At 40.1% G+C, this 24,459-nt stretch overlaps 4 protein-coding genes across 4 annotated transcripts in view; all 4 read right to left on the bottom strand.

Moving 5' to 3' along the window:
• The window catches only part of LOC111659556 (MAGUK p55 subfamily member 4-like), an 18,978-nt gene extending 8,573 nt beyond the window's left edge, over window positions 1-10,405 (bottom strand). The window contains exons 1-9 of the mRNA XM_023412544.2: window positions 10,269-10,405; window positions 6,295-6,362; window positions 5,326-5,447; window positions 5,134-5,211; window positions 4,786-4,869; window positions 4,556-4,687; window positions 645-726; window positions 349-434; window positions 24-95 (exon numbers count right to left, since the gene is read on the bottom strand). Coding sequence (XP_023268312.1) covers window positions 24-95; window positions 349-434; window positions 645-726; window positions 4,556-4,687; window positions 4,786-4,869; window positions 5,134-5,211; window positions 5,326-5,447; window positions 6,295-6,325 — 687 coding nt within the window. The 5' untranslated portion in view covers window positions 6,326-6,362; window positions 10,269-10,405. The remainder of the gene's footprint in view (window positions 1-23; window positions 96-348; window positions 435-644; window positions 727-4,555; window positions 4,688-4,785; window positions 4,870-5,133; window positions 5,212-5,325; window positions 5,448-6,294; window positions 6,363-10,268) is intronic.
• Window positions 10,406-12,630: 2,225 nt separating this feature from the next.
• Window positions 12,631-13,569, bottom strand: LOC111659577 (olfactory receptor 52K1-like). The gene has a single exon (XM_023412565.1). The coding sequence runs from the start codon at window positions 13,567-13,569 to the stop codon at window positions 12,631-12,633; it is 939 nt and encodes a 312-aa protein (XP_023268333.1).
• Window positions 13,570-17,700: 4,131 nt separating this feature from the next.
• LOC111659523 (olfactory receptor 11A1-like) lies at window positions 17,701-18,755 on the bottom strand. The gene has a single exon (XM_023412505.2). The coding sequence runs from the start codon at window positions 18,750-18,752 to the stop codon at window positions 17,826-17,828; it is 927 nt and encodes a 308-aa protein (XP_023268273.1). The 5' UTR covers window positions 18,753-18,755; the 3' UTR covers window positions 17,701-17,825.
• A 1,978-nt stretch (window positions 18,756-20,733) lies between these two features.
• Window positions 20,734-21,663, bottom strand: LOC111659576 (olfactory receptor 6N2-like). Its single transcript, XM_023412564.2, has one exon. It carries the CDS (start codon window positions 21,658-21,660, stop codon window positions 20,734-20,736), a length of 927 nt encoding a protein of 308 aa, XP_023268332.1. The 5' UTR covers window positions 21,661-21,663.
• Window positions 21,664-24,459: the final 2,796 nt, after the last annotated feature.

Below are 24,459 nucleotides of genomic sequence, written 5' to 3'. Positions count from 1 at the left end.
GATGTGTGGTGGACGTTTCTTACCGGCCTCTGGCTGCTGCTGCTCTGAGCTGCATTAGGAATCACTTTAAACAGGATGGTTCCCTGAGAGTTGATCTGACACAAACAATAAAGAACTGGTCACATATCTCAATAACCAAATGTACATCATACTATTTGAGATCCCACAAACAGGTTTTTATACACTTAGTATATTCATTTCTTCACATCATGAACGGTGCACACTCTTTTCTTACAATATTTGGAAAATGTAAATATTTTCCACCATTGGTCATCTGTGTCCTTGCACATAACTCAGCATGGTGTTGTTTTTCTATTAATTGTTATTTATTTTCCTCTGGTGACCTACCAGTATCTGGATGACCTGTTCTGGCTCCAGACCCACCACAGGGTTACCGTTCACCTCCACTAACATATCACCAGGATGGAGGAGGCCTGAGACACACACACACACACACACACACACACACACACACACACACACACACACACACGTTAAGCCATTATACTGCACATTTTGACTGTGTTTAATATGTCATTTAGATCTCTGGTATTATATCTTTTGCAATGTGTTGTCTTCATATACCTCCTTCAGCACACACACACACACACACACACACACTATATTTTACAGTTTCATCTCACCACTTCGGTCGGCCAGTCCTCCATGAATCACCCTGGCGATGTAGATCTCTCCCGTCTCCTCGTCCCTCCTGATAGTCGCCCCCTGACGGACAGTTAATCCAAATTTAATCACCTTTAATAGCAACTGCCAGGTTTTAATGAAGGTTTGTATAAAGACTTGAGAAATAAAGGAAGTGTAAAAGGAGTACAAACACAAATGGAAGACTGGATGAAAGCAACTGTTGATATAGCCTGTAACTGTTGCCATAAATGTTTTTATGTTGTTTATATAATTTATTTACTTTCGTAAGACCAATTCCATTATTTGTAATTTATTCGGGTTGCATTTGTCATATGTATATTGTTTCATTTACAGATGACCATACAATACTCCTACACAGACTCAAATCATGGACAGTTTATAATGGGCTGAAGTCATATCTCTGACACAAGAGCTGCTCATGTATTATGTATACAAGAAACCAGACTTGATTTGTGGAGTTCCACAAGGCTCAATGCTTGGGCCTCTTCTGTTTAACTTCCTGCTCAAAACTGGGCGCCTACATTTACCACAATGAAACTTGACCACCGAAAATTGGGTGGGAAATGGGGTGTGTTATGCTATTTAGTGCTAATGTAGCCTGTAGCCTGCAGTGGAGATGAGTGGGGTAAAGAGGTCTGGTAAGTTCATATCGTTGTTACTCGAAACCCCCAGATTGTTTTTCTTTTCAAACATTTTGTCTTCAGACCCGACCGATGCTGACTCAGGTGACATCACTTGAGGACATTTATCAGACTTCACACAGTACAGTACAGTACAGACTTCAAACTACTGTTCCACCATTTTCCAACACCTGGAAACACACACAGAGGTGAAAAATCATAGGAATTCCCCTTTTAGTCGTAATTATGCAGATGACACCCATATTTACTTTAGTCTGTCACCAAGCAATGGTGACAATGATTAGATGGGCCTGAGCTTCCATTTACTAATTATAATTATATAGCTGTCACCACTGCAGTCATCAACTCAGTTGCTCATCTTGATTATGTATCAATCAAATGTTTGCCAATAATGCATTAAATGAAATGAGTATCATGTTATATTGGTGTATGGAGTTTTGTCCCTGTCTTTAATATATGAGACTGAAAAGATACGACAATGATGATGATGATGATGATGATGGTTTTGATGATGGTCACACTTTTGATGACAGCTGGATGAAATTGGGACTGTGGATTGAGAGAATGTAATTTCTCTGTACCTTTAAATATTTGGAGGTTTCCCTCTGAAGTGCTGAGATCCATTGATGTCTCTCAAAGGTGTTTGTTGTCTAAGAGTTGATATAGTTGCCTGTTTCTGATGTATTGTTAAAAATAAAACATTGTTGTGATATAAATGCTGGTTTAGATCTACATCAGTAGGGTTTCCTGTTTGTGAAAAATTTGCTAAAGAACTAGTGGTCAGTTTTATTGTCTATGTCCAGAACCAGGAGAGGAGACAATTTGTTTTGATCTACTTCGTCTTCTTCTTCTTCTTCTTGGCTGTCAAGCAGCCTGTGCTCTTACAGTCTTGTTCGTCCTCCAGAGGAGCTCCAGAAACTGATCCATTGTTGAACCTCACGTGTCCATTACTACCACTGACGCCTAACCTGTGGGTGGCACCAAAAGTCACCACTGTCCTTTTATAGCCTCCGTTCATTCGCTTCGGACTCCGAGATGCCGGAAAGCCGTCTGCACAGGAACTCGCCGTTGTGGAGGAGCCAGATGAAGAAGAGGAGGACGAGCGGTGCCGCGGGTAAGGCGTGGGAGGTTTGCGGACTGCTTTTGGAGAGATCGAGGAGACCCGTGGAGGAGGTGGGGGAGGAGTTCGCTGTTTCAGCTTGCGCGGAGGTGACGACTCAGCGTGTTTGCTCGCCACTATGAGCCCCTGGAGCTTGTCAACCACCTCAGCCAGCAGGTTGAGCGCCTGGGCGTTCTCTTCCACGCTGTCAGTGATCATTTCTGTCGCTGCTACCATCTTGTGGCCAAGATGGCGAACATCCTGAGTGCCGTGCTCGATGCTACTGGCCACTGTCTGGACAGTGGACCTGAGCTCCTCCACGCTGCACTGCTTGGTGAACTCAGGAGGATGTGGACAGAGTTGCGGTTGTTGATGCTTGTTTCGTGTCCGTTTTGGTTGATTCTGGGATCCATTGTGATGAGGAGAGGTAGAGTAGCAGAGCATCGAGGGACGATTCAGAGGATCTTCATAGTGTTTGTCATGAGATCCGGTTTGCCTGCCAGGGGTGGGGAGAGTGCTGGCACCCTGCTGATGAGCGGAGCGCTGAGCTGCAGGAGTAGAAGGTGCTGTGTGGGCTCTAAGAGGACTCATCCCAGGACAAGATGGAGCCCTGCTGGGTGCGGGGATGGTCCTTGATTGTCCTCCTGTACCTCGCTTTTTGTATAAGACAGGGGAGTTGGGAAGACTGAGACTGTAAGCCGGGACCGGAGGGGGAGGGTAAGCGTAGTCATCACTGCTTCCTCCAGGAGAGGCACCTTCTCCCCCGCTGGGTTTGGGTTTCTCTGAAAATGTACCTCCATGTGGAGAGGAGGATGAAGACCAGACAGAAACATAGTGCCAACGGAAAAATTAACAAAACATAATTAAAAAAGAACAGCAAGATGATGAAAACAATGAAGCAACTTGACGATAAGGAAGTGTGTGAGTTGAAAGATAAACAATGGGTGAAAAGATGGACTTTCCATCAAAAGAATGGGAAAATGAAATGCAGAAATGGATGAATGAATGAAGGGATCGACATGATGTATTATAAAAACACCGGTCCTGCTTTGAGGATTAGAATCAAAAGTGTTTTATCAATGTTTGTAAATCAGGAAATCATCTCGACCAATCAGAAGAGTCCTAACCTGATACTGTTGGAGCTCCCAGGACATGGTGTTCAGGTTAGGGCTAGATCGTTTGATGATAAAGAATGACCCAATGAAGAAATGATCAGATGATTGGTGACTGATGATGATGGACTGACCGCCTTCCTTTCCTCCTCCTCTTACCGGTACAAAATGCGGGGCTAAAGACCGAGGGAGCTGATTGGTTGAGCCTTTTCTTCCAAAGCTCTGCGGTCTGCGGACACAAACAGCAGCTTCCTGTTGACTGATAGCGGGGGAGGAAGGGGCGTGACCGGTCTCCCCTGGGGAGGGGCAAAAGCCTGGCTTCACTCTCATTCGCTCTGAGCTCCTCCCCCGACCACGCCCTCCTGGCAGGGTCAAGGCGCTGCAGCGTGAGGCGACGAAGGCTGCTCCACTGGCTACGAATCACTCCTACTCCGTCTCCTACACTCGCTCTGCGCTCTCCTCCACTCTTAGTCAATGAAAGATGAGAAACTCAATTCTTTTTAATGGGTTTTTCACTTTTGAATTTTTCAGTGAATTATTGTTCTCTTAAAGCCCCTGTGTGTAGAATATTTGTGTGACTGTAAAAGAAATTTTTTTAATGTAGAATAATGAGACTTTCCTGCTGCAGCCTGTGTTTCAGTGTCCTGGAATGGGGCTTGTTATGGAGAACCAGGACGTCACAGGAAAAGTCATAAAGCATTTCCTTAATTTCATATTTTAATAGGCATTAAAAGTGGGAATTGTAAAAAAAAAATGTATATTTCCTGTGACATACCTGGTCCTTGATAACATACATGTCTGCAGCAGTGGCTAAGACATTTTTAAATCTGACACAAAGGTCTTTATCCGTTTCTCTTTTTTTCCACATCTGCAAGAAAAGTTCTAAAATGCAAAGACAAGTGAAAACACTACTCTGCATTTGGTCATGGTCATTTGGACGTGGTCATGATGAAATACTGTGTTTTACAAGCTGATTGTTATAAACTGAATTATAAATCTACAGTGAGAAAAAGAAAAATGCATCTCTCCTCTCTCACCAGCGGCTGGTTGTTCTTCACCAGGCAAACGATCCTCATGGCCTCCTCGTCCTCAGGTAACTCGTCAGGCAGGGGGGGTAAGAGAGGTCCGTAGTCTGCCTGCGCTACACTGTCGTGGGAGGACAGGAGGGCCTGGCAGACGGGTGAAGGGACACAGAGACAGGTCCAGGTGTTTTAACAGAGCAGCAGATGTGAGGAAACACAGGTGAGTTTGTGACTGACCCACACACCTGTATGTGAGGCGAGCTGAGAAGGCTGTAGAGCTCTCTGGCTTCAGCTGAGGGACGGTGGACCTTCTGTATGACCGTCATGATCTGATGGACACGAACACAGAATCAGATGTGAACACTCCAAACTGGAAAGACACAACAGATTTAAATAATAAGATCTCGACTTTTCCTGAAACTTGACTTCACACATCTGAGAATCAGAACTTTGTTTCCTCTTCTCTCAGAGTTACCTGCGATCCTTCAGGTAAAAGTATGACTTTACCTAAAGGATCTGAATTCTTCTCCCACCAGTGTGTGTGTGTGTGTGTGTGTGTGTGTGTGTGTGTGTGTGTGTGTGTGCATGTAAACCTCATGTGAGAGTCCTGAGGCATAAGGCAGGAACGGGCTGGGCATCAACCTCTGAAACTGCAACAGGCACTCATACATCTGGAGAGAGAAGAAAGGAAATGATATCATCACCTGTTAAATGATGATGATGATGATAATGATGATAATGATGCAGTCCATGTTTTAGTGCACACCTGTTGAATCAGGACGTACCTGCAGGAGGGCGTGCAGCCATGGTGCACTCAGCAGTTCGTGCAGCATCTGAGCTCCACTGACGTTTCTGTTCACGGCCTGACCGACGTCGTCCACCACACTAGACAGCACCTCACTGACAGCTGCACACACACACACACACACACACACACACACACACACACACTCTTAAAACATGCTATACAATTCCAATTGGCCATGGGATGTAACAAGCTTTCTGATTGGCTGGAGAGCTAACCAGTGGGTTTCACCAGCACTGAAGGCTCAGAGTAGCACAGAAAGGCTAACAGGAGTAGCTAAATAACCAAGCTAATTGATTAGCTAACAGGAAAAGGAAAAGCAGCTGGGAAAAGGAAAATTAAAGAGGGAATCCATGTATTCCAATTTTTAAACTGCCTTTTCAAGTACTTTGTTATTTATTCATGAATTAATAAATGTATTAATAAATGGTTTATGCTGTTTTTGTAAATCCAATTTTAAATATTTAGTATTTATTGATGGATTAAACGTTCCTTTATAAATTCTTTTTTACCATTCCTATTTTTAATACCTTTTAAAATATGAAATTAAGGAAATGCTTTAATACTTTTCCTGTGACACCCCTGATCCTCCACAGTCTAAATCTGTATATTTATCAGTCTGCAGTTTCACAGCAGATGTTGGAGGTTGGAGGTTTCTCCTGAGCAGAAGGTGAAAAACAGACATGTCCGTGCTGGACAGGATTACCATTACCGAGGAGCCCCGACCCCGCGGAGAGACACTAATACCATCAGAATTAGGTTTTAGATGAGATTAAATTCAAATGAAGCCCAGGTCAGGATTTAGACCTGAGTTCAAGGTTAGGACTGAACTCCAAACAACAAACAATAAATGTCGTCAGTGAAGGTCAAGGATCAAGGATCTAATGGAGGCTAATACAAGGATGTGTGGGTGTGTGTGTGTGTGTGTGTGTGTTTGTGTGTTTCTCACCATGCTCCATTGCTTGTCTCATGCTGATCATCCAGACCCGCTGCAGAGGAAAAAAAAGGCTGTTTCCGCTGAAAATAAATGTAAATCAAATTTTAGTGTGTTGGACGTCGAGGCGAGAGTCTGAATGACATCATCATGTAAAAACCTTAATGTCATTATTTTACCATTTTCATCATAACTACAAAATATGTTTGTGTCAAAACCAACTCTGTGCATCTGCTGTCATCGACTGTAAAATCATTTCCCAGCAGGAAGTGTTGAAAACTTATTTGGTGAAACTGGAAGTGTGACAAATGTTGCTGCCACTGCAGCTCTGTCTCTCTACATAGAGTTTGAAGGTTACTGGAATGTTGGATTTCTTTCTATTATAAATTAATTTCTGATTAATTTTTGACAGAAATCGTCACTTAAATGTCACTGTCTCCACACGCAACTGCTAAAATGGTTAAAAAATACGTTTGCCACAAAGATGCGACGTTCCTGGCCTTAGACCTTTTGTTTAAAACCTGATGGATTTACCTTCACTGATTGCAGCAGGTAAGATGGTGAATAAATGTTCTTATACCTGAACATGAATACAAGGCGTAAGACGTGTAAATGCTAAATGTTGCTTCTCAGTTCATTTTCATTCTCTATTTTTCTGTTGCACTTACAGTATTTGGTGCTTTTACCTTCTCAGTTTACCCACACTCCTCCTACTTGTATGTTTCTTTAAAAGCTGTGTTATGGATCAAGAGGAAAAACAAAAACTGCTCTCTGACTGTGTCAGTCTGCTGTTTGCTGCTGAGCAGGTATAGGACAGGTAGAGGCGACTTTTTACAGATGTTTCTCTGAGAGCAGCTGCAGCATTTCATATCCATTGTTAATATTAAATACTGATTAGTGCAGCTTCAAGTCTTTAGATTCTCCAGGAGCTGTGGAATTTGTGACACTTTAAATTAAAACTATTATTTCACATATTTACTTTAGTTCAGATTTTATCATTCACATGTTTGTTTACTGTTTTCAGTGTCTTCATATTCATATTCGCTGAGATTAAAAATACAAAACCCCACTGGTGTAACCATTTATTTTACCGACATAAATTAGTTGATAACATCCTGTGTGTTAATAATCTTTAATTTTAGATTAGAGATGAATTTAGTCGTCTGAGTGTTTTGAACACAGCTTGTGTTATTCCAGTTCTTCCTCTTACAGCAGCGGGTCACTAATTGTGGGCTAATTTGATGTTACGTCTCCTCTTTAGCTTCTTATCTTGGCTCAGCTTCCTTTTCCACTTACACTGTCACTCAGGAAGCGTTTCTATTAACCAGTGACCTGAAAGTCATCAAACGTCAACCGAGCACGTCACACAGCTTCACCGAGCTTCATCAGAGCATCAACAACACAGATACCACAGCCTGGGACTATTATGAAATATTACAGTCTCAAACTCAGATTTTTTATTTGTATTTAGTATTTTGGAGTTTGATAAAAGTAAAATTATCCAAAACAAACAAATAAAAAAAACTTCCTTGCCTAGATTTAACCAATCCTTAAACAGAAATGAATTATTTTTATAAACGTTGTAGCTCATTTAGGAAATCACTGACAACCAGCCTATTCACCACTGGTGTTTACAGGCATCTTGATTGTTTAAGAATAAATTCTTTATGGCAAACTGGGCGTGGTAACTCGCTGTGGTGAAACCTGTGGATGGGGAAGAGGTTCTTTTACTTTGAGATCCCCATATGCAAATGTAATATATGCACAGAAAAATTTCACAACTGAACCTGAACCAAAGAGCTGGTGCTGTCTGAACCACAGATGGTGGTCTGAGTGTGAACCCGGTCTCTGCTGTGACAGATGTGCATCTGCCATCCACCCAAACCACCCAGTGACTCAGCTGCTGTTAGTGAATTTAGCTTAATTCAGTCAAAAATACATGTCGCCTCTGAACATGATCCAGCCAGAGATTACATTTCCTACTAAATGCATTTAGTGTTTTGCAGTTGAATTGTACAGAAACGTAACTTTTAGGACACAGAGTTGGTGTTTGAGAGCTAGCAGCTGCTGTGAAGTTTATACAGTTTATACATCTATGTTATTTTCTGTTATTCTGCAGTTTAAACCATGAGTATTGTGAGGCTGTTTTAATAATGCTTGTTGCACATGCTGTGGTATTACAGCCCTTTTGACTTATTGTCATATTGGTTTAATTGAGTTATGTCAACTTTTTTGGCCGAGCTGCATCAACAGGGCCAGTACTATAAACGTGAATGTTGCTGAGTGAGTGACTGAGTGATAAGGTTACACCATTGGTCGGCTGGCAGAGTGTTGGAGTTTCCCTGTTGGCTGCTGCTCTTTAAAAAAGATTTAGCATGAACAAGCAGTATTCGGTTTGGCACCCTTGTTGCAAGACTAACCGACTTTTCAGACCCCTATAACAACTTTGTTTTCATAAATGCACCTAGAAAAAAATCTAGCAATTCTTTGTACAAAGCTTAGCTACTTCCTGTAGAAGAGAGTCGCCAGTGTTGCCCCTTTTTCTATGATTGATCATTCTACAGTAAATAAAGCTGAAATCATCAACTCAGTCTTTGTCTTTAACCGATCTGTTTGGTGATTTTGTCAGATGACGTCATGGTTATCAAATCAGGATTTTAGAGGCAGTTACGAAGTGACTGCTAGTTAACATGTCATCTGAATGGGCCACGTTTCACTCACTGTTTCAAACTTGTTCCGTTGTCTTGACAACAGAAAAACATGTAAATGTGAATATAGCTGTATTAAAATACTGTATGTGAGCACAGAGAGGAGAAGAGAAGCAAACAGATAAAGAGCTGAAACCAACCAATATTAGGCTGAAACCAGCTGACAATAGGCTGAAACCAGCTGACACTAGGCTGAAACCAACCGATACTAGGCTGAAACCAGCTGATACTAGGCTGAAACCAACCGATACTAGGCTGAAACCAGCTGACACTAGACTGAAACCAGCAGATACCAGCTGACACTAGACTGAAACCAACTGACTCTAGACTGAAACCAGCTGACACTAGGCTGAAACCAACCGATACTAGGCTGAAACCAACTGACTCTAGACTGAAACCAGCTGACACTAGGCTGAGACCAACCGATACTAGGCTGAAACCAGCTGACACTAGACTGAAACCAGCTGATACCAGCTGACACTAGGCTGAAACCAACCGATACTAGGCTGAAACCAGCTGATACTAGGCTGAAACCAGCTGATTCTAGGCTGAAGCCACCTGAAACTAGACTGAAACCAGCTGATACTAGACTGAAACCAGCTGATATTAGACTGAAACCAGCTGATACTAGGTTGAAACCAGCTGAAACTAGACTGAAACCAGCTGATACTAGACTGAAACCAGCTGATATTAGACTGAAACCAGCTGATACTAGACTGAAACCAGCTGATATTAGACTGAAACCAGCTGATTCTAGGCTGAAACCACCTGAAACTAGACTGAACCCAGCAGATACCAGCTGACACTAGACTGAAAACAGCTGATATTAGACTGAAACCATCTGATATTAAACTGAAACCAGCTGATACTAGACTGATACCAGCTGATACTAGACTGATACCAGCTAACACTAGACTGAAACCAAAATGTTCACTTATCCAGGGAAATATCTCAACATCTGCTGGATCAATGGGCACAAAATGTGATTCAGACGTTCATATTCCCCTCAGGAAGGACTCTAATAACTTCGGTGATCCTCTGACTTTTCATCTAGCGCCATCATCAGGTCAAAATTAGTCCAAAACTTTAGTTAGATGACATTCCCATCAGCCTGGTAAACACCAGCGTGTTAGTGTTGTTGTTGTGAGCACGCTGACACACCGCGGTGTCTAAGTACAGTCGCGGAGCTGCTAGCATGAGTGTAGACCCACTCTCACACACATATATAGAATACACATCCACCGACATACAGCCAAAACTGTAAAATAAGACCAGACTCACCAGCTCGTCCCCCTCTGGTCCAGCTCCCTTCAGTTCCTAGTTTCGGTGTGTGAACTCTGAAGTGAACCAGCAGCCAGTGGTGACTGACATGGATGTTATTTTACTACCAAACCAAAACAGACACTAATCCTCTCTAACCCGACTTAATCCACCACCCACCAACCTCCCTCCCTCTCTCTCTCTCTCTTTCTCTCTCCCTCTCTCGCCTCCTCTTCTCCCCGTCTCATTGCCTTCTTTTGGGATTTTTAAAATCCTTCTCTTCCCCCTCGCCTGCCCTCCTGTCACTCACTCCATCTGTTTCTGTGGTGCGTTGTACGTCCAGGTCTCTTCTCTGTCTCTCTGTCATTGTAATGGCTTCCTCAGTCATTTTCTCGCTCTCTCACTCACTTTAAGTACTTCAACAGATCACAAAGCTTCTTAACGCTTTGCTGCTTTTAGTCTCTCTCTCTCTGTCTCTCTCTCTCTCTCTTTCTCACATATACACACACACACACACACACACACACACACACACACACACACACACACACACACACACACACACAGCAGGTCAGACATGCTCAGCAGCAGCAAACATAGTGTTAAGAGGAAAACACACAAACACACAACAATAGCTGCGATGCATTAAATCCCACTGCAACATCTGGATCTTTAAGAGACCAGCCGTTATCAGTTCTGTGTGTGTGTGTGTGTGTGTGTGTGTTGGGGGTTATCACAGGGTAATGGTCACTGGGTCACCTCTGCAGTGATTAACACTGATCCTTCAGAGAGGGAGATAGAAACGGTGAAACAGAAAAAGAACCAGATGTAAGGAAACATGGCCGCCGCTGCAGCTGCTCCTCCTCCTCCTCCTCCTCCTCCTCCTCCTCCTCACACGGTGACCAGGAGCAGTTCTTCCCAAAACTCACAAACCAACACACACAGTAAAATAAAGTAACATGAGAAAAATAAGAATAACACTGAAGTAATATCGTCAATATTGTGAAATACTGTGTCACCTGCATGTACGATACAAAACATGAAATGAACACAGCTGAGATTTGAACATTTGTATTCAACAAACTGTATTTTTCTCTCCAGGCCACTAATATTATCACTGTGGTTTTATATGATGTGAATATAAACTAATCTTAAATGTAAAGCAACAAAAAAACAACAACATAGGAAACATTTAACAACCTTTTCTGTTACAGGTGAGATTCCTTTAAACACAAAGGAGGCCCGGAACGTGTTAAACTGTGATGTTCCGGGTTTAAATCAGAGTAAAATCTTTTCAGAAGTTTATAAAATCAAATGACCATCGAAGTTTAGACTAGAAACAGTGTGCAGGGTAAAAAACTTTTTTTTTATTTCGTTTGACTGTCCTGAAGCTAAACCCAAAACAACTGCACACCTCCTCATCCTCACATCAGAGCCCATAACTAATAATACAACTGAATAAGATAATATTATTTGTTATGAATGCAGATCAGGTTCATTTATTTTAATCTTATTTATTTATTTTTACCAGTTTTATCATGGAGTATAGGTTCATGTTGTTCCTAGCTATAGTCTTTTTTTATGAGCATTTATCTCCTACGTTCTGGTAATCACAGCTCATTAAGATGGGAGTTTGGTCATTTCAATATATTTTCAAATGGATGAATTGTTTATATGTCAATAACAAAAAAGATCCTCATCAAAACACATGTATAGGTCTTTTTTATTTTGCATTAATTGTATTTTTTACTCAGGTTTATCTGAAGATGCCAATTTTTCAGCTTTAATAAAGGTGTAAATTCTCTCTTAATTTTGGTCAATGCAGGTAAAAATAATGAGACAAGCTTAAAATACAGTATTTGTGTAAATTATTAACTAATCACTTTTTCTGTCTGTGCATCTGTAGCAAAATAATACCGTATACAGTTATAGTGTAAAACCACATGCAGGTATTAAGGCTTTAATCTTAATTAAAATGATTCCTTTTCAATAAGAACCCACTATAGTGTAATAGAGCAGGTGTTTTTAGTCTACGGGTTTATTTTACACGAGTATTTTACTTATTTCAGTCAGGTTTCTTCTGTCTTGAGACCCACAGATCTTCAGTATCATGAGAGTGTAAATACTTGGATTGTTAATTTTGACTTTAGTCTAATCAATTAATTCAGTATAAAATAAATTGCTGTAACTGCCACATGCTGTTATCCGGCTTAGATCTCACCTCTAGTTTGGGACAGATGAAATGATTCCTTTCATGACGATAATCTTTAGATAAAGATATAAAGGAGTCTATAAAACATGTTCCATTGATTTAACTGTGGAGGTTTTATTGTTGAACAAACCCTACATCTTTGATCATGGACAGAGTGGATAAAGCTTAAGGTCATCTTTGCCTCACATGAACCAGAGTCAGAATTCTGCTGCGGATTTTGTTGAGTTTGAAGCCATAAAGCAGAGGATTCATGATTGGAGGGAAAAAGAGGACAGCGACGGCCACAAAGTTTTGGAAGCTCTGAGGTGAATCTTTGGAGGTAAATCGCATATGCATCAGATCAGACACCACGATGACAAAGAAAGTGAGTACGGAGATTAAATGGGGCACACATGTTTGCATGAACTTGGCCCTGTCCTTCTTGGACTTCACGCATGTTTTAACGACATAGATGTAAGTCCAAACAACAAAGAGCAAATGACCAGTGTAAATAGATAGTGTAGTCATTGCAAACACATTATTGACGAAGGTGTCCGTGCCGGGACAAGCGAGTTTAACGATGAGCCAGTTGACGCAGAAGAGTCTCTGGATGTCTGTACCGCAGAACGTCAGTCTGGTCGTCAGCAGGATGTTAATGGAGAAAATACAAAACGGCGTCAACCAAGAGATGCACACCAGCTGGGAGAGCCTCTTCTTCGTCATGACAGAGCGGTACTGCAGGGGCCGACAGATGGCCAGATACCGGTCATACGCCATAACCGTAAGAATAGACGTGTCACTGCAAACAAATGAGTACATTGCAAACGCCTGACAGAGACATTCGCCGTACGAGACGACCTGAGAAGACGACAGAAGGTCGAACAGGAACTTAGGGTAGAAACTCGAGGTCCCATAGAGTCCATTAACGCAACTAACACATAATAAAATGTACATGGGCTCATGCAGGTTTTCATCCAAGATGATGATCACGACGAGCGAGATGTTAATGAACAGAATCAAAGAGTAGCACAGTAAAGAGAGAGAAAAGATGGTGACTCTGTGACTCATTGTGTCATTGAAGGCAGAGAGAGTAAAAACTCTGACTGTGGAAACATTATAAACATGATCCATTGATGAAGGAGAAAATCTTTTCATATCTCAGCTGCAAACATCCAGATTTTACAGTGATACAACCTGTTACTGTGTATGGAGGCTGAGACCTTCCATCTCCTCAAGCGCCATGTATTAATAACTGTTCGGACTGACGCAACACAAGCACTGGGAATTCTGATCACGCCTGTTGGCGTAGATGTTTGTATTGGAGCAAAGTTCGTCTCCTCAGTTCATGGATTAAAATCCATGTGGGATCCATGTTGAAATCACAATCTGAACCTCAGTGACGTCAGAAACCTACTGATAGTGCACAAAGTAAAAAAAGAGTTTGTGCGATTGTTCATGACACTTCAGACGCCTCACTTTCAGTTTGACGTCCAACTGAAGTGGTTAAGATGAAGTGATTCAAACATAAATGGGAAGCAAATGTTTCATCAACACAGGCCCTATTAGGGATTTTGATAATTAACTGATTATTAAATGTAGTTAATAATTTAATAGATTAAAATATATCTTAACCAACAGTGCAGCGGATGCGGAGGTACTGTATTTCCTAAAATAGTGACCAGGGCCTTTATATCTGATTCCCTCTGATGATTATAATTGGTCACATTTTGGAAAGAGGCCTCACATCGGTCCGCTCCTGTTTGCCCTCCTAAAGTTACTGCAATACAAAACTCAACACTACCTTCAACTGTTCACAATTAAGCAACTGTTGATTATTAATGTGACCGAAGGTTGATTACAGACGTTGCTTAAAATCTGCACTGATACAGTTTGATAGTTGGTGGTTCTCAAACTTTTTCACATCAAGGACCCTAAATTTTTTACTTTTAGATGTTTTATGAAAGAAAGTGTTTCAAACCTAAACAGTCATACATTCTGTCATTGTGTTATTTATGGATGGAATAGTGTAAATAAATGAATCCCCTTTCTGCCGTGGACCCCCAGGAACCTCCTCAAGGATTGCTAAGGGTCCCCACTTTGAGAACCACCATCTAAAACAAAGCATCACATTTTGAAAGTGCATCATATATTTTATGTGTAAATTAAACTGTTATGTAATTACAGCATGTATACAGTATTATAATAGCATTAAAGTAGCTTTAAATACTATATTACTTATTATCATACTTATATATTACATCATATTATGTTCCTGTTTTTAAAGTGACTGGTTAAAGGTCATGTCTGTGGGGGTTTACACCAGACTGGAGTTGTGTTAATGTGTTTAATAGCTCTCAAAGGACAAAAGAGAGAATGACCTGTTGACTCAAATTAACTTACTTAACTTACTTATTACAAAGGCAATAAAATAAAACTTTTCTGGTGCCAAGAGCTCCAGTCATTCAGTCTGTTTGTAATAAAAACATCATGTTGGATCTTTGACACTTGTTTCTGATGACAGAGGTAAAAGGTGTTTGTTTAGCATAGCGTCTCATGAGACCAGCTCACTGTGACCGCTGGGTGATAATTAGCTGTTTGCAGACTGGCTGTAGTCAGGCCTGTCCCCCGAGGCCTGGCCTGTTGTTCACACACAGTAGACAACACTAATGACACTCATTACAGTATCCTTACATCAGCTCTGGGCTTCTGTGGCGGCCATGTTGGTGTTATCAAAGTAAATTGTATCATACTAATTGGAAATTACTTTTATCATTAATTACTTGGTGGCACACGCACACACACAAATCAAAAACAATACTTTATAACACTTCACTAATCATCACTCAGGATGCACTTTCTATTAACTTTGTGACCTCATTGGCCTCCTATGAAGGTGTGACAGTTACAGGTTGTTTAACTTCACATCTCGTCTCTGCATGAATTAGCCTGACATCCCATCAACCACTCATGACAGTCGGCAACTCAACTTTGTGGTCAGCGGGAAATTTCAGCTTTCATAGGTAATTGTAAATCAAATGCATCAACAGAAAGGAGGACCACTGTGTTGAGGCAATAAATAAATGAATGAATATGTATCATATGAATGAAATGTTGGGTAGCGTTACTCTGCAATGAAAACAATGCAAATACAAGCACAATTTTGCAATTTTTTATTATTACAGGCGAAATTTGAGGCTATGTACTATATATAGTATCTAGTAATATATTATATATATTTATGATTATGTCAATAAGTTAGGGGGCAGTAGTTTTCCAGTGCGTTCTCTCTCTCTGGTTCTGAACGAGGGTAAACAGAAATCACGTGACTACTTTCTGAACTCTTAACTTTTCCGACCGCTCGTCAACAATAGATGGAAGAGGTCCGTTAACTCTTCTTGTTATATTATCGCTGGTCAAGGTGGCTGCTAACAGCACAGGCCAAAAAAAGACCACCTCAACTGGTGCCTATCTCTAAAACCTATCTCTAAGGGTGAGCTGAGCCTCCCTACAGAGGAAGCTCCAATTGGTCAGTTGTATCCATAATTTCATTCTTTCATTCTTTACCCACAGTTCATAACCACTGGTGAGGGATGCAACCTAGATCGACTGGTAAATCGAACATCTGCCCTCCAGCTCAGCTCTCTCTTCTCCACAACGGTACAACACCTGTATTACTGTTGAACAACAAGAATGAACCTGTTAATCTCATGCTTCATTTTACCTTCAATCATGAACAACAACCTAAGATACCAGAACTCCTTCACTTGGGGAAGCAACTCAACCTGGAGGGAGACATTCGGCAGACAACCGTGAACTATGGCCTTCAGACTTGGAGCGAATGACACTCACATTTCACTGCAAACCTCTCCAGACTGAGCTGAAGAACACAGACTAATGAAACCAAAAGAGACACATCATCTGCAAAGAAGAGTGTGAGCGCCCCAAAACGGACAATGTCCTCTCAAAGAAGCTTCCTTCAGATTCTATATAAACGGAATCGGTGACACGGGACAACTCTGAGAAATCCCAACACCAACTGAAAATTTGTTGGACTTCCTGTCAAGAATATGTGCACAGCTCTCACTCTGGTTATTTAAGAACTGGGTGGCTCGCAGCAAAGTCACTAGTTCCCCTTACTCCTGCAATAGCCCCCACAGGACTCCCTGGGGTACATGAGCGTAAGCCGTCTCCTGGATCTGAGGTTCGACAGTTGGTCGCATCCTCCTTTCCATCATCCCAGGTCAGCTTTCCCAGAGAGGCTGTGCAACGTGATATCTCGATAATTGGAGCACAAACCAGGACACCGCTCTGAAATTCAACACAACACCTAGGTCCCTGCCTCTGCCTGCTGCCCAGTCAACAGTGTACAGGGCCTATCCCTGCGGATGGTGGGGGGTCCACAGGGAAGCGACTCAATCCAATTATTTCAGATTCGTAACAAACTCTATTATAAATTTATATTCTTAAATCTGAGATAACGCTGATGACGTCATCAAGACATTTGACATTCATTTTCTAAATGTTAACACATACTAACACGTAATTTCTTGTTATTTTGTTGGATATATTGCACCAACACTGAAATAAATATGAACGTTAGCCGTTTACTGGATTTAATGTTCACTTGGGTGCAGAGTTACGCCATGTCTTCAGTAATTGTAAAGACATGGACACAAGACAAAATGTATTGTCAGGAATAAATTCATTTTCCTGAGGAAAATTGTGAGTGATGGTTTTATGGTGAACTTCGAAATAAACCTCATCAGCCAAACCAAAGAATAAGCTGTGATTGCTTTTCACAGCTAAGTGTGAGAAACCATATAAACTGACCTTTATGTCTAAAATTGGTGGATTTACCCTTTAATTGTTTTTTCTACTGAAATTTGTGAATATCAAGCTACAGCTGTAGTTTATCAGTCTACAGTAAATCAATCAAAGAGAATTACATGCTGTGATTATGTAAATTTACAGAGTTAGGCAAGACTTAAAATCAACTTTTTAAATACACTTAAATATCTTTGGAAACCTTTGACTTTCATCATTTTTTTTTATTTTTACAATGTGTTAAATGTGCAAGAATATTAACTGTGCGATTACAAGCAGTAGTGTGGAACTTAAGATATCAATAGTGTTATTTTTTCCTTCCTAAAATAATTTCATTAGTTTAAATTACATAGTGCTGAATCATAATCTGTAACAACCAACAAACAACAAAAGAAAGAACAATCTGATCAGAGAAATGCAGTCATGTTCCGTGAACATCATAATTTTAAACCGTTCAGATTTTCAACATTTAAAATGTTTATCTTCACTCCAGAAAATCAAATCTCTGCATCATCACTACAGATGAAATTATATTACATCAATTGACATTGTGACATGCAGTGTTAGTGTGATTTGACCTGAAACAACAGCCCCTTGAGGTGTTTAGAGATTTCTTTCATTTTCAGTCCGTATATGAATGGATTAAACAGAGGATGATACATAATCATTTGTAAAGTCATTATTAAACGGGCAAGTTTTGGAAAATCTGATTGCAGACGAACAACAATGACATCATAAGTAATCAAACAGGAAAAGTTGATTAAAACCAGCAGGTGAGGTAAACAGGTCTGTGCAGCTTTTTTCCTGAAATTCTTACAGCTTCTATAGGAGATTATAAGTATCCTGGTGTATGTGAAGAGGATGAAGAGCATGGGGAAAAGCCCAACATTTAGCAACGTGAACACACCGTATATGGACAGTGCTACTGAGGGAACACACTGAAGTGTGTAAACTGAACTGTTACAGAACAGTCCTTTCAAAGTGGAGTGACAGAGTTTTTCATTAACATGCAATACAACTCCCACTGCGAGCTCACAAGCAGGCATGAGCCAAGCTGAAACCAGAAACACTTTGACATTTGTTTTTCTCATGATAGTTGGATATTGCAGAGGTTTACATATAGACACATACCTGTCATAGGCCATGGCTGACAGCAGTAAGAACTCTGCAGTGGCCAGAGAGTAATATATATACCACTGCAAGAGACAAGCTGAGTAAGTTATGATCTGATTTTCAGACAAAAAGTCAATCAGAAGCTTTGGGTAGATATTAGTGCTGTAAAGAACAGAGTTGATCAACAAAGCTGCAATGAAGATGTACATAGGCTCATGGAGGTTTCTGTGAATCACGATAAGACACACGATGGTGGAATTACAGCAGATTATTAGAATATAAACAGTAAACATGATCACAAAATAAAGATATCTGTATTTTTGCACTTCTAAATATCCACCAAGAGTTATATACGTCACATTTAAATCATCATCCATCAGGTTAATCCAAACTGAAAATGTGAATCAGTAACAGACACAACAAGTCTGACTTTGAGGTTCACGGTAACTTATTACCTGTACTAGATGGTCTTATTCACCAATGTTACAGGACGTGGAGTGTTTGACTCAGTGGATTGTTTTTATCAGACTGCTTCACCCTCCATGGATCTCATTAAACTCTCCACTAACATGTAAACAACTCCAGCAAACTCAGGAGTCCTGAACCCAAAGGTTTTGTTACTGTAGACCTCTTTGCTGGGTGGTGCCCCCGTTACAGTTTTCTGTGCCTCACTGAGTGATGATGTCGCTACATGATATTACATAATGTTCAATATGACATTTTTAAACTAATCAGTATTTTTCCTTACTTTCTTTTTCTTTTTTTACAAAGTTGTAGATTTCATTTGAAAAGGACAAAATTATAATTCTTGCCTACCAATCTGATCTCAATAATGACGTGTGACCCACTCCTGGGTGAGTTCAACTCACACCAGGTTCAGAAGGAGCTAAACTCGAGTTCAGTTAACTGAAACTTTAGTTTGTTTTTGAGTTGCAAGAAAAAGCTACCCACGTCACATTTACATGAATATGAAAAATAAAAACTGGGCCCTGTAAAACTAAGAAAACTGTTCTCATACGGGATTTATCACAGTTCTGAGTCTGTCAGTCAGAGTGCACTCTTTGAGTATAATGTGTGTTCAAGCTGGTACCAGTCCAGGTGACTGGTTCTTCCTAGGTTTATTGGTCAGTGTGCTCTGATTGGAAGTTCATAATACAGGTCAACCTCCAAAAAGAACTCTATTGGTATTTCATTTCATTTGATTAATTTAAGGTGGCACACTGTAACTAGAAAGAGTAATAATAGCAACAAAATGCTCCATTCGGTTTCCCAACAAATGAAGCAGCCACCCTGTTTGCTTGTTTTAAATGTCCACGTGTTTCAAACTCAACAACTTAACACAAACTATTCTATAAGATAACCCTGATAACATTACTGTGAGATAATCATTGATACCTGAATTGTCTCCCCCTGAGACACAGAAAACATAATTCAACTGTTTTTGTCGGCTGAGTAGCAGAAACCACGACATATAAACCGACTTTTACGTTTAAACTCGGTGGACTTTCTCTGTAACTAGTTTTCTCATATTGAAACTCGGTCCTGCTCGAGGTTTCTGCCTCTTAAAAGGGAGTTTTTCCTCTCCACAGTCGCCAGGTGCTGCTCATGGTGGGACTTGTTGGGTCTCTGGAAATAATATTTCACAGAGAACGGTCTAAAGCTGCTCTGTTTGAAAAGTGCCTTGAGATAACTTCTGTTGTGATTTGGTGCTGTATAAATAAATAACAGAAATTTGTTAAAATCAAGCTAAAGCTGTAGGTTATTAATCTACAGTAAATACATCAATCAAAAAGTTAATTACCAGATGTGATGTTATGAATTACTCTAGGAGTGTAGTAGGAAAGACTTGCAATTAAGCAAAACTTTTTAAATACATGTTTGAATAATTTTCTCTTTTTTAAAAAAAAAGTTTTTTAATTTAATGTGCAAAAATATAATCTGTACCATTAGAGGCAGTGCTGTGGAACATAACAGATCGCCAATGTTATTTTTTCTTACTATGATCATTTTATTGGATCAAATGACACAACAACAACCAACAAAAGAAAGAAGAATGATCTGAGACACACAGTCACGCTCTGCTGCGTTTAAAGCTTTTAACCATCAACATTTTAAATCGTTCAGGTTTTCAACATTAAAAATATTTATCCTCACTTTATGAGCGATATGACCTTCATCAACACAAAGAGACAAGGACACTAATATGAATGTCATTTTAAATCAAAGCTGGTGATGCTTATTCAGATTCTGTGGATTGGTGATAAAAAACAAATCCAACAAACGTCTATCAAGAAAATCAAATCTCTGCATTATCACTCCAGATGACATGATATTACAGTCATTGACAGTGTTGATTTATTAGTGTGATTTGAGCTGAAACAACAGCCTCTTCAGGTGTTTAAAGATTTCTGTCATTTTCAGTCCGTATATGAATGGATTAAATAGAGGATGATACACAATCACTTGTAGTGTCATTATTAAACGGGCAAGTTTTGGAAAATTAGATTCAAGTTTCATTATAACAATATCATAACTGAAAAAGGTGGAAAAGCTGATTAAAACCAGCAGGTGAGGTAAACAGGTCTGTGCAGCTTTTTTCCTGACTTCTCTGCAGCTTCTGTAGGAGATTATAAGTATCCTGGTGTATGTGAAGAGGACGAAGAGCATGGGGAACAGTGCAATATTTAGATACATGAACACGCCATATATGGACAGTGCTGCTGAGCGAACACACTGAAGATTGAAAAATGAATTGTTACAAAAAAGTCCGTCCAAAATAAAGCGACAGAGTTTTATATTGGCATTTAATACAGCCGACACTACAAGCTCACAAGCAGGCACGAGCCAAGCTGAAACCAGAAAGACTTTGACGTTTGTTTTTCTCATGATAGTTGGATATTGCAGAGGTTTACATATAGACACATACCTGTCGTAGGCCATGGCTGACAGCAGTAAGAACTCTGAAGTGGCCAGAGTATAAAATATATAAGCTTGAAACAGACAGGCTTGAAATGAAATCATCTGTTTTTCAGACAAAAAGTCAATCAGAAGCTTTGGGTAGATATTAGTGCTGTAAAGGACAGAGTTGATCAACAAAGCTGCAATGAAGATGTACATAGGCTCATGGAGGTTTCTGTGAATCACGATAAGACACACGATGGTGGAATTACAGCAGATTATTAGAATATAAACTGTAAACATGATCATAAAATACAGATATCTGTATTTCTGCACTTCTAAATATCCACCAAGAGTTATATACGTCACATTTAAATCATCATCCATCAGGTTAATCCAAACTGAAAATGTGAATCAGTAACAGACACAGCAAGTCTGACTTTGAGGTTCACGGTAACTTATTACCTGTACTAGATGGTCTTATTCACCAATGTTACAGGACGTGGAGTGTTTGACTCAGTGGATTGTTTTTATCAGACTGCTTCACCCTCCATGGATCTCATTAAACTCTCCACTAACATGTAAACAACTCCAGCAAACTCAGGAGTCCTGAACCCAAAAGTTTTGTTACTGTAGACCTCTTTGCTGGGTGGTGCCCCCGTTACAGTTTTCTGTGCCTCACTGAGTGATGATTGTATTTAACTATAAAGGAAATGGGTTCGATTTGACATTTTCTTTGTTGCAGTTCTCTGTGATGAACTGGACATACAGCAGTTATATTTAGTTTACTTCCCATTAATGTTGTCTAAAAAATCTACTAGGAGTCACTTTGAAGATTACATTAATATCCTTTCTTTATTAAATTAATTTATTGTCATGTCAACTCTAACAACAGACAAAAACAAAATCATTTTCACATAAGTAAATAAAATATACACAAAAGGAGCATAAGAATACAGACATACATATTAATACATAATAAAATAAAAGTGTAAGTGCTGATATGTTTGTGTTAAAATGCTTGTTTCTACCTCATATCAGCCTCAGGATATCTGCTGGTCCTGGGGTGAGTTTTCCTGTACTTAGGAACTTAAGAATGGGCCTACAAGCCTGAGAGGGGTCGGCGATCACCCTCTGCGACCTGCGTCAAATAGAGAGGGGAAGGCCGCAGCCACTTATCTTAGATGCTGTTCTTTCTAACTGAAAGAATTGTTATGTGGCTGGTGTTAGCCTCCAACTTCAGAGTGTGGCATATGGTACCTAACGAAACTACTTGCTTCCTATCTGACAGAAAATATATAATTGTTCTCAATGCCCAAACTTGCTTTTACAATACAAGAGGATGAGCAGCGACTTCTTCAGGGCAGCCTGGGCGATACAGTGACTCGGTATCGGAAGAAAGTGACTAATAGAACCGAGGCTAACTGTTTAGCATGCTAACTTCAGAAGAAGAAAAGAGGAGAAACAAATAAGGCCAAAACAACAGTTGACATTTGGCAGCACTTTCCACCTCTAGAGACACTTTTTGGTGAGTAAAAGAATGAGGATTGATGCTGAGACTAATAAACAGCTGTTAATGCTAACATTAGCTATGTAGCAATAGCCGAACTTACAAATAGCTCCTTTAACCAAATATTGATTGTTAATGTGGTCATCTATCGATTAAGGACATTGGTTAAAATTTGCATTCCTAACACAGATACAGTTGGATAGTTAAACTATAACAAATTATTACATTTTAAAAGTTAATCTACATATTTATGTATAAAACCTTAATTTGTTATGTAATTATAGCATGAATCAAGTATGTATAGTAGGTATATAAGTATAAAATAGCATAAAATACTCGTATAAAATTCAAGTACAACTGGTATTATAGTATATTATATTATGTTCCTGTTTTTAAAGTGACTGGTTAAAGGTCATGTCTGTGGGGGTTTACACCAGACTGGAGTTGTGTTAATGTGTTTAATAGCTCTCAAAGGACAAAAGAGAGAATGACCTGTTGCCCACCTCGAACATAATTATTGTGATAATTACTTAAATTGATTTATTACACATCTAGTTATTACATTGCCAAAAGCAACAGTCATTCAGTCTGTTTGTAATAAAACATCATGTTGCATCTTTGACACTTGTTTCTGATGACAGAGGTAAAAGGTGCTTGCTCAGCAGAATGTCTCATGAGACCAGCTCACTGTGACCACCGATCGGCTGTTTGCAGACTGGCTGTAGTCAGGCCTGTCCCCCGAGGCCTGGCCTGTTGTTTACACACAGTAGACAACACTAAGGATTGCAGTATTACAGTATCCTTACATCAGCTCTGGGCTTCTGTGGAGGCCATGTTGGTGTTATCAAAGTAAATTGCAAAAATAATAAATACTTTCCATCACTTTTAGGATGCACTTTCTATTAACTTTGTCATCACTTTGTGACCTTATTGACCCCCCCCCCCCATGAAAGCGTAAATGTTACAGGTTGTTTAACCTCACATCTTGTCTCTGCATGAAAAAGCCTGACTTCCCGTCAACCACAGATGAAAAGTCGGAAGCTCAGGAAGGAGGAAAGTAATTGCAGGAAGAGGCAGACCACTGTGTTGAAGCAGGCTGCCACACAAAGCTTGGTAAGAGTGTGAAATGGAAGTTAAGATTTCTATTTTTCCAAAGATGCTCAATCTAAAAGTAAATATAGAATATGCAGCTGAATCTAGACATGAACAGTCAAATAAACTATGTTTTTCTATATTTTCCCCCCAGGCGTTACTGACATATCGTATTCAGAAGGCCAAAAAACGTGTTTTGTGAGGTCACTGTGACCTTGACCTTTGACCACCAAAAGCTACTCAGTTCATCCTTGAGTCCAAGTGAATTTTTCAAATTCGCTCAAGCTGTTACTGAGATACGGACGGTCGACAACCCGAAAACATGATGCCTCCGGCCCTGGTTGTTGTCGGCGTGGAGGCATAAAAGTACAGTGAGATCCAGGTCTCGGACTTTCTGACCACACTGTATATAACAGTGGCACTGACTTTTATTTTGACAGCTGTGAGCTAAACAGTAGAAATAAAATGGTCACGTTACAGAGTCAGCTACAGAAATATGCAACAGTGTGTGCCTTTCTAAATTATGTCCAGTCAGTTCAGTTTGCTACAGCTGACTAATCAGGTTTTAGATGTAAATAAAGGGA

This window comes from Seriola lalandi, unplaced genomic scaffold (assembly GCF_002814215.2).
Source record: "Seriola lalandi dorsalis isolate HSWRI2012SDOR001 ecotype SW California unplaced genomic scaffold, Sedor1 jcf7180002054482, whole genome shotgun sequence".
Classification (NCBI taxonomy): Eukaryota; Metazoa; Chordata; class Actinopteri; order Carangiformes; family Carangidae; genus Seriola; species Seriola lalandi.
Note: the sequence above shows the minus strand (reverse complement) of the source record. Positions and strands in the feature narration are given on the sequence as shown.

Excerpts from the sequence above, each read along its gene's own strand:
- LOC111659576 (XM_023412564.2), bottom strand. The coding sequence starts at position 21,660 with ATGGATGATGATTTAAATGTGACGTATATAACTCTTGGTGGATATTTA.
- LOC111659577 (XM_023412565.1), bottom strand. The coding sequence starts at position 13,569 with ATGGATCATGTTTATAATGTTTCCACAGTCAGAGTTTTTACTCTCTCT.
- LOC111659523 (XM_023412505.2), bottom strand. The coding sequence starts at position 18,752 with ATGGATGATGATTTAAATGTGACGTATATAACTCTTGGTGGATATTTA.